Source organism: Pteropus alecto, unplaced genomic scaffold (assembly GCF_000325575.1).
Source record: "Pteropus alecto unplaced genomic scaffold, ASM32557v1 scaffold7, whole genome shotgun sequence".
Classification (NCBI taxonomy): domain Eukaryota; kingdom Metazoa; phylum Chordata; class Mammalia; order Chiroptera; family Pteropodidae; genus Pteropus; species Pteropus alecto.
The window spans coordinates 56,709,078-56,719,774 of NW_006494614.1; the positions used below are offsets into that span (position 1 = coordinate 56,709,078).

General features: G+C 39.1%; 1 protein-coding gene across 1 annotated transcript in view; it reads right to left on the reverse strand.

The window, feature by feature from the left end:
* Positions 1-10,697, reverse strand: part of GRM5 (glutamate metabotropic receptor 5) — a 383,964-nt gene that overhangs the window by 37,295 nt on the left and 335,972 nt on the right. Inside the window, 1 exon segment of the mRNA XM_015600323.1 lies at positions 7,744-8,683. Within this exon segment, the coding sequence (XP_015455809.1) occupies positions 7,744-8,683 (940 nt within the window).

Sequence of the window (10,697 nt, forward strand, 5' to 3'; positions counted from 1 at the left end):
TCCCTACACCACACTAATTCTGTCAGGTTATCACATGAGAGGCACTGACAGGCTACGTTGTTCCATGATGTCACCTTGACTGATCTGCCTCAACACCAAAAAAAATAAATAAATAAATAAAAGTCACTTTTAGGGTTATTTTTTGGGGAATAAAAATCAGAATCAAAATATGAATATTTTATGTAGCAGAGATACATTCACAGTGACGTTGTTTATAAACAACAGCAACAATATGGGATTCATGGTTGAGAAAATGAATCCATTAGAAAGGCAATGTTAGAATGAAAAAGAACTTTGGAGACATACAAACTTGGGTTCAAATCTCAAATTGTGGTTCTACCACTTATTAAATATGTACCAAATAAAGGGCTTTATTACATGTCTCAAAAGGATGAAGCAAGTCACTAATAACCATCATTGTAATAGCAAAAATTAACTTATTCTCTAGCAGAGGGAAAGGGTGAGGGCATAAAAGTTTTAATTGGGGATGGGTAGGGAGACCTCAAGTTGGTTTTGGGAGGCAGCCATGAGTATGAGGAAATTGCATGTTTAATGGTAGGGTGGTTAAACAGAGAGAAGTGGTTACTGAAGGGAAATCGAGGGAAATGGAAGGTGGTGAGCTGACAGCTCCTCAGGCTAAACCTCTTCCCTATCAGCTTCCCCAGCCTCTTTCCTGTCACCTGTGGACATGCATCTTATATACTGTAATTTCCTGCATGCACCATGTTGTTTCACATCACTGGGCCCCATTTAATGTCGTTCCCCAGAACACAGAATCCTGTGGTTTTGACCTGGCTCACATCATCATCCTAGGCATCACCCTTCCAGGAAGCCTTTCTGGACCTCCAGATTGAACAAAGTACCCTCATTAGTGACCTCTGGCTTCCATGTGTATTCTCTCCTTTATTATTTCATACATTACAAGAATTAATGACTTATCTATGTTCTGGTCTTCTCCGCTACTCTGAGAACTGCTTCTAAGAGTAGTATCTGTGTCTTATTTGTCTTTATACCCATAGAACTCAGCAGTATACCCAGGATATAGTGACTATTCTACAAATATTGGTTGGGATTAAACTGGTCTGAACCAAGGTAGGGAATGTTAGGATTCCTTGCTTTTTTCATAAGCTTTTATATGAGATTAGGCATACCCCCCCAAAGAAGTATAATTACACAGGGAAGTAGTATAGATCGTCATAATTCTTACTTACAATAAAAGGATAATATTAAGCATAATAAATATTTTAAGTAGCAAAAATTAGACGTTTTTCTCACAAAAAACCTACATAGATATTTAAAAATCCACTAAACAGAAAAATTTCAGGTAGTTTTTAAAGATCAAATTTTATATCAGAGGTTTCTGCGTGTTTTACTCGTGCAGCAAAAAAGCAAATAAAGTCAGGCTCGGTTAAAGGTATGACCACATACTTTTATAAAGTACAGTGCAAAATAGATCTAGGGAACAGTTTTTAGGGAAACTCCTTGGTGGTGAGTCTCCACACCCATTCAATCCCAGTTTTTTTCAGGTCAGGCTACAGCTTATCAAGCACTGGAATGAGGGACATCATTTAGTGGTGTTCTGAAGCCAGCCTGCCTTTATTCTAATCCTTCCTCCTCTACTTATTCTCTGTATGGGCTTGAGCAGGTAAATTAGCCTTCACTTGCCTCAGTTTCCTCATATGTAAAATGAGGATAGTTTTAAGGATTAAAAGGGTTAAAACATGTAAGTGGCTTAGAGAAGTGTCTAATCCATAGCAAGTGCTTCATAAACATAATTATTCACTGTCTTCAATCCTTGAATGTTCACTGGCAAATGCCAGTGTAGCTCAAACATCATTATTCATACATCTGTCCACCCATTCATTCACTTAGCAAACATTTTTTGAGTGTTCACTGTGTGCCTGGTACTGTGCTGGGTGCCAGATGCACAGAAAATAAATAAGATGTGGTCCGTGTGCTTAATAAGTTCACAGCACAGTGTGAGTGGTGTATGTGTGTGTGCATGTGTATAAGGGAGACTTATAATTAAACAGGTAATTAATTATAACACAAGATGATCAATGTTCTACAGGAAGGAGCATAGCGCTCATTTGAATCATAAGGAGGGGACCTAATCCAGTCTGAGAGGGTGAGTACAGGCTTTCCAGGAGAAATATCAAAGATGAGTATGAGTTTGCCAAGTGAGACTGGAGGGTAATGGGGCTGGTGTATTTTACACAAAAGCAGATGCCACAATAGAGGCTGGAAAGCCAGAAAACTGTGAGCGGGTCAGAATGGAAAGTCAGGTAGGAAGTGATACCAGGCTGGCCATGGGAAAGGAGTCATACCACCCAGGGCCTTTCCTGCCAGGCAAAGAAAGTTTGGCTCTATCCTATCCCAGCTAATGGAGAACCCTGAAGACGTCTAGGCAAGGAATAAAGTGTTTAAATAGTTTCTCTTGTTTGAACCTGTTCCTTTGGAAGGTTTTTCTAATTACCAACATGTAGAATTTGTTGATTCTACCTTTGGACCCCTCTGTTCCCCTGTACACTCCTATCAGAGCACTGTATTACTTTATTGAGCTTATCTGTTTCCAAATCTTGGGAGACTGTTTTTTTAGTTATCTATGTATCCCCATACTCTATAACAGTCTTAGCACAGAGAGGGCACTCAATGGAAACTAGATTAAAAGAAAAGTTTGGTCATAGAATAACGTGTTTCTTCTCATATTTTTAGGACAAAGCATTTTTGGATAAAATCTGGACAATCAAGTCAACAAAGTGAGTGGTCTTTTCACTGTGATGGTGGTGTGATCCCTAAGAAGCTCCTGCCCGCCAGATTCATAATCCATCTACCACCGATCATTGCAACATGTCAGGCACTGTGTTAGGCACCAAGGGAGATATAAATACTTTTATGGCTGCATTAGATAGTTGTAAAAATATTGCATGTATACAAAAAACAACCTCCATATCCCCAGGGCTGAGCACAGTGCCTGGTAATGCTCAGTTCTCAATAAATGTTTGTGAATAAATAGTAAATGAAGAAGGTGTGAAGAATGTGTGCTAAGTACATGCTATACTTAATAAATGTTCTGAGTCTAGATGAGGGAAAATTCTGTGAGATTGCTTAATCTGTTAGGGTTACATTCAGAACCTGGGCCTTGGAAGATAGAAAGGATCTGGAGAAATAGCAGGGAGAGGCAGAAGATTCTAAGGAAGGAGAAATAGCATGAACATCACTTCACACAGATTAATAACCCCTTAATGGAATCTAAGCAACCGGAAATCATCAAAGCTCTGATAATAGTTGGGTTATATTGGAATTCACACAAGAGAACCAATTTTCTAGGCAAATTGTAATTTGTGCAATGGATGTGAAAGGACTAGCAGTTGTTTTAGCACATGGCCTAAGTGGGCCCTCATGACAATGTTAATTAAAGCAAAGTTAATTAGTTAATTAAAGCAAAAGTGGCAAATGGTGGTTTCTGAAATTAAGGTGGAGGCAAAGCTAATGTTTCTGCCACCAGAATCCCCAGGGAAGGTTTTACCTTCTGAGAAAATTTATGATTGAAAGCTTTAGGCCTCTGCCATTAATTTAGCCTTGAAAAGCCCAGTGCATCTTAGAACCTTAGCCCTATGATCCTGGAAATTCTGAATCTTATAAAGCCAGAACTTTAGATTCATCACACTCAATGCTTTATTTAAGTCAGAACTGGATTTGTGTTCGTTTGTCAATTTGCAGCTGAAGTGAAGGCCTTAAACGGAAGCCTGGCATTATCTGCTTGACAATGATTTGATGCTGCACCATGTTGTGCTGGAAATTAGTGTCTAGAACCAAAATGTTAATCACAGGGACCTCTATACATTGGTGGCATAAATAGCACGTTTCTATGTAAAAAAAAATCTATAGTGACTCACTCCCTTTTAAATAAAAATCTCCCTTTGCTATTTCAGTGTTTGAATGACTGACTTTGGGTACTTTTCTTTTTTGCTCTAGGTTGAGCCTATTTAACTTATCAGAAAACTGCTAGATCTGTTAGAACTATCTCTATTCTTCCTTCAGGTGTTCAGAAAACAAAAGTGATCTCTCTCTATGATCTGAAGTGGAAACTGCTTCTTCCTCGTCCCCTTCTCACTAAAGATAAGATTTATTCTTCTGGCCTTAGAAACATGTCTTTTTGTTGTTTTTGTTATGATGACGTTTTCCAAGGTGAGTCCCCTTTGTACGATCAATTCTCCAGAATGTTAAGTTACTTGAAAAAAACAGTCCTGTGTTCAAAAAGCTTGGGAAAGAATTAAAAAAAATTAGCAGATGAACAATTGGCTTCTACCCTGCAAGACTTCTTAGTGTTTCTTTCCAATAAAAGGGTACCTTAGCCAGAGTTTTTTCAAACTTGTTTGAACAAATAAATTTTTTTTTCATGGAGCAATTTGTGAGACTGGCTTTCCAAAGAATACATTTTGGGAAATAGTCAGCTCAAATGACAAAAAGCTAAGGCCTAATTTAAAAACTGCTTCATGACTTACTAGTCATGAGACTCTGAGCAAATCTTCTAACCATGCTATATCTGAACTTCCTCATCTGAAAAATGGGAATGATTATTGCTTCTATTTTGGATATTTTGTGACCACTAGACAATTCTGTTACTATTACTACTACTACCCTTACTATTAGATACTGCCCCTTTCCATGGTAGGCATTATTTATTGGTTTACCCAATAAGCACTTGACACCACCCCATTCTCCCTTCCAGCTTCCATTATGGAGGATGTAAAAGCTAAATAAATGTACACTTTCTTATACTCATGCAGCTAGGGATAGCAATATGAGACGATTTGGGCCAATGAGACATAAAGGCAATTGCTATGGGACTCTGAAAAAACTTCAGTTTTCCCTAATAAAAGATGAAATGCATGGAGCCATGACAGTTATCATGCAATTATTAATAAAAAATGTATAGAATTTTACTGACTGTAAAATTCAGTTATCAATAAGTGTGTGGCAAAATATTGCTAAAGTTCCTGAGCATTTTTGTTTTCTATTGGCACCATCAGTAAATTGTGTTGTCTGTGTCGCCCCTTTGTTTATTAAACTAGGAGTGACATAGTTGAAAATAGTAATCTAATGTTACTAGAGGAACATTAGAATTGTAGCAAAACATGAGCTGAATGGGTTCAGAATCAAAGACCTGATTCTTTAGCAGAAACTGATGACGAGAGTGCAGGGGATATTTGTAATACAGATCACTGGAGGCTTAATTTTATGAAAGTAGAACACTAGAGGGTAGTAGCATGCATACTTGCAGACCAAGCAAAAAAAATCTCTCCTACCACATGACTACCTCCTTGAATCTATTCGTTCCACAAACATAACAACAAATGATTATTGAGTGTCTTCTCTATGCCAAGCACACTTCTCAGTACTTCCAGGCACTGGAGGCATAGTAATGAGCAACACAGATAAGGCCCTCCCTCCCAAGGAGCTTATTCTGCTTAAATTGAGACAAAGGATATCCTCCACAGTTTGCCAAGGATTTGGGTAATGTAAAGATGTGGATGCTCTGGAAGACCCAATCTGTATAATCAATGTGTTTGTAGATCTGTACTGCTTTTTATAATGCTTTCTTTGTTATTAAGATCATCCTGGTTGCATACCTGTCACAGAGATTTTCAGGTGTGGAAGAAGACTGACAGTTGTTAACTTGGTTAATAATAATAACAAACACTTAAAACATGCTTACTATATGGCATAGATTTTACATGTATTAACTAATTTAGTCTCACAACCACTAGATGAAGTATTTTATTATCTCCAATCATGGCATAAAGAAGTTAAGCAATTTGCCTCTCATTACTCACCCGGTAAGTGATGCTGCCAAGATTCAATCCCAGGGCTGTCTAGCTCTGCACTCTGCTACTGTCAATCAAGCATCTACTGTGTTCCTGGACTTTACACATATTATTTCTCTCATTCTTTACAATCCTATGAGGTAGGTGATATAATCTCAATTTGGCAGACAAAAAAACTAAGGCTCAGAGAAAAGAAATAGCAGTGTCAGTATTCAAAATCAGGGGGAACTTGCTACAAAGCCAGTGCTCTTCACTGTCGCTCCATGCTGCCTCTCTTAATGATTCTGCCCTAGTGAGTTTTTGGGGAGCACAGGCACAGACTCACAGTTCTGTCACTCTGGCAATCTGTTTTATCTATGAGGATGCCAAGGAAAATTTTATTTACAGAATGAGTTTAAAGAAAGGCTGATAAAATAAGTTTGAAAAAATAAATTTTCTTAGACAAAATAAAAGGCTGATCTTGCAGATATTTCCAAAAAAGAATGTTTAAAGAAGAGTAAGGAAGGCAAGTGGAAAATATGCGAGCAGGTTGGGGATTCGGAAGGTGCACAGACCGTGACATCTCTAGGATTTCCTGAAGGAGTAGAAGACACAGTTTTATTTCTTGAGGTGTACAATTCAGGTGACTACCTTGCACAAGGTACATGGAAAGAGATGAAAGGCATTCAGGAATCAGACAAGGCTACAAGTGAATAATGCAAATGAATTGGGCCACGTTGATAAACTCCAAGGATCTTGGGAGTCTTTTTCAATACTCGGCAGGCACGATATCTTTAATTATAGATAAAAACATCACCATGATTCAGGCTTTAAAGAATTAGGGCTAGTAAAAAAATAAAACTTTTCATGCAGGCTAAATGAAATTATTCAAGAATATTCAAGAATTATTCAAGAATATTATTTAGCTATTTATCTTTCATTTAAAAGATATTTCTCTTCCATTTATTTATTCATAGATTTTAGGAAAATTGCAAATATCTATAGATTTGGCAGGTTATGGCCTGACCACCTCTTTTGATATGTCCTTCTTACAGAGAGATCTTTATTCCCAATTCAACAATTTATGTAGCCTTTTTAATACCTCCAAATGTGTTTCCAAGCCATTGATAAGATGATCCCATTGCCTTTTTAAAGTGCTTTAGGGGGCATTTATCACATAAGGAAGTCCTTCACATGGAGAAATCATTGGCTGTTGGCTTCGGATTCTTTTCAGATAGCAGTACCCAATAACTATACCTATGATACTGAACTGGGTGGGATGGGCAACAGAAAACCTGGGAAACTGGCTGGTTGTTTAGGAAGATTATATGCAAAGCCATTTTATTGTTTTATAACTTAGACATTTCTCAAAACTTAGACATTTCTCAAAGACTTCAAGTTGCCCATTAAGAACTAAAATATAAATTCTACATTCTCATCTCTCTATGGGGTTAGGCAATCAAGGGCTCTCTGGCTTGAAAAAGGTTTAGGCACATTCAAGTACAGTCGGATGTGTAAGGCTCTTGGTATTCTGCTCTCAGCATTATCTTGTTAACAATAATTTTCTCCGCTCTTTTCTGGTGAACTAGAATATAGTCCACAGTATATCCCTGTCCCCTCAGGACCTGGAGGGCCTCGCCTTGGCTCAGTGACTTAGCTGTGCTCTTCCTACCCTGCCAACCTCACTCTCCTTTTGCTGTAACTCTTTGCTTTATCAGAGATCTCAACATGTATACTTCTGGCCTTGGCCTAAGTCACTGGGTCCACATCCAATTAACCTCAGAAAAGCCATTCAGTGAAAATGTTCAAAGCCCCTTTCCCAGTGCCCTGGCTCCCACAGTTTCACTCACTCAGGTATTTTCCATTTAAGAGACCCAGGAAGCAAAAGACACTGCTTCAGCAATAGGGCCCGCCCCCCCACCATGGTTTTTACCTTAGGGTTTCCCCAGAGGAGCCTCTCCTCTTCCACAGGTTGACCAGGCTGCTGGATCTGCTGGCTGCGGAGGAGGACTTGCCATCCCCCACGTGCATGCGCACCACGGTGGAAGTGGTGAAGGCGCTGCGCACGTTTCTCTCTGGTTTGGCCAGGATGATGTACACCTTCGGCACAAACATGCAGCCCAGTGCCACCGTGGCACTGAGGCTGACCGAGAAGCACATGGTGATGATTTTATAGTTGCTGCCAAAGTAGATTGGCACAAAGGCCAGCCATATAATGCAGGTGGTGTACATTGTGAAGGCGATATACTTGGCTTCGTTGAAGTTGGCTGGGACGTTTCTGGTCTTGAAAGCATAGAAGGTACAGCTCAAAATCAGCAACCCATTGTATCCAAGAGGAGTGACAACTCCTAGGTTGGTTGTATTACAAATCAGGTAGACTTCCCGAATGCTTGGGTAGTCGTGCATTATATCAGGAGGCTCCATTATAAAGAGGGCAACGATGATGCCCAGCTGGATGCATATGAGAATGAAAGCAATCACTAGCTGGGCACAGGCACTCATGAATCGGGGCTTTTTGGTACAGATCTTCTTCTTGCTGCCAGCCAGGATCCTCGCAATACGGTTGGTCTTGGTTACAAGGGCTGAGTAGCTCATGGCTGGGGAGAGACCAATGCCAATTCTCTGAAGGTAGCAATAAATCTGTTTGGGCTTTGCAATGAGGCAGAAGGTACATAAGTAGCCTAGGCAGATGCCAGCAAGGATAATGTAGCAGAGTTCCCTGCTGGAGGACTTGACTACTGGCGTATCACGGTAAATGATGAAGACTGCGGTAACAAACAAGGTGGCCAGCAGGCCGAGGCAGGCAAACACCACAGCTGCAATGGGCTCAGGGTCACCCCAGCGGAGATACTGTACTGGGATCAAATCACAACCTGCAGAGACACAGAGACATATTGAAAAAGGAGGAAGAAACGTTTATTTGGGTCATCTGTGCCTAAGTTACAAACAGCTGCTATGATTCTTTTACTTTCTCTCCAATCAACTTTTTTAATCTCAGGCTCCCATACTACTCATTTCTTCAAATGGTCATTCATAAAATACTTTTCTTTATATTATCAATCCATACTCTGTGATAGGAGTTGTTCTAGCTTTTGAAAACAAAACTGTGAAGAACTTGTTTCCTGCCCTTGTAAAAAGTAATCAAGGGTGGGGAGCATCTAAAGAATTACAACTATAATAAGGGCCATAAAGAAGTATAGCAGGGATCCTGACCCAGTCTATGGGAACAACAAAACTTTCCTTCAACAGGAAAAGTAGCAAATGAAAACATTGGTTTGTCTGAGTTTGGGGATTGAATAGATTTGACAACAAAGATTAATTGTAAAGAAAGAGCTAGGGAACATTGAAGGCAAGAAAGGAGACCACTCACTGTACAATAGTGTGATGAGTGGTGTAAGATAAGGCTGGGAAGTAGGTGGGAGGGGTCTTTCAGGGCAGAGAGTCTTAGATTAATAAAAAGTCATTGGAAAGATCTATGTAGAGTAGAGGAAATGACACGATCAGATTGGTGTGTGTGTTTTATACATTCCTTTGGTTGCTATGTGGATTTTGGGTAAGATAAAGATGTGACAGATTTGAAAGTTATTTGAAGCAATACAGAATGTTTAAATGGATGTGAGGTATGTGAGAGGTAAAGTCATCAAGGATGACCAACATTGGGTCCATCTGCTCTGTCCTTGAATCTACTGTAGAGAAAAGTAAGGATTTTCAGAGAATCATATGATTCCAATGTTATATAAGAGAAGATAATGTTTAAAAAGGAGGCGGGAGGTAGTAGAAGAAAACTGCCCCCAAAGGTGAATAATTGGCCTGTATGGGAAGTGCCAGCACTTATTCTCTACTGTGCCAGAAATTATTCTCTACTCATGGCTAACAGGTTTTTTTTTTTTTGTTTTTTTTTTTTTTTAATATCACTTGATTACACAGCAGGAAAAAGTGACAAAATCTGGCATCATTTGAGTTACATGCCTTCTTTTTAAATTTCTTTGAGAGAGTGGTTCTCAACTTTGGTTGCACACTAGAATCACCTAGAGATATTTTTTAAAAAATACTGTGGCCTGAGTCTCACTGACAGAGTTTCTGATTTATTTGGCCTGGGCATCAGGATTTTTACAAAGACACTCTAAGTGCTTCTCAATGTGCAGCTGAAGGTGAGGACCACTGCTCTAGAAAGATCATTTCTGTCAATTAAATTTTTAAATAGAATTGAGGTAGCTTTATGGAGTGAGTAAAAGTAATCTGGAGCATTGACATTTGAGGAATGTGACAGAGATTACTAATTGCTTGCAAATATCTATTCTCCCCTTAATCCTCAGCAACAGATCTCCTATTATAATTTGGGTGGAAAAGGATGCAGCTAAAACATTACATTTTCCAGCAGCCTTTGCAATCAGATTTGCCATGTGATTAGGTTTTAGCCAATAAGATGTACGTAAAGAACTCCTTAAAGAAAAATGACTTATTTTGGAGAGACCCTTTTTGCTCTTCCCTGATTCTTCCTTCTGCTGCCTAGAATATAAACGTGATGGCTAGAGGTCTAGCAGTTATCTTGGACTGCAAGGTAACTTTAAGGACAGAAAACATGTTCTGAGTTTTGGAAGTGAAAAACAGAGAGAGCTGGAATCCGTGTTAATCATGGAACCGCTGTTTAAACTATCCTTTCTTCTGATATATGCAGCCAAACCAAATCCTAATTGGTATAGATGTAAACTTTTTCTATTAACTTCCCGCATATTATGATCAAGGGTGTTGGAGTCAGTGAATTTATCAATGGTTACTAGGAGGTAAGGGGGCCACAGTAAGTAATGATAGCAAAGAAGCATGCGGGTCTTTTGAAATATGTCTAAAGACAGCTGTGTTGTAAAAAGGAAAGGAAATATTCTTTCT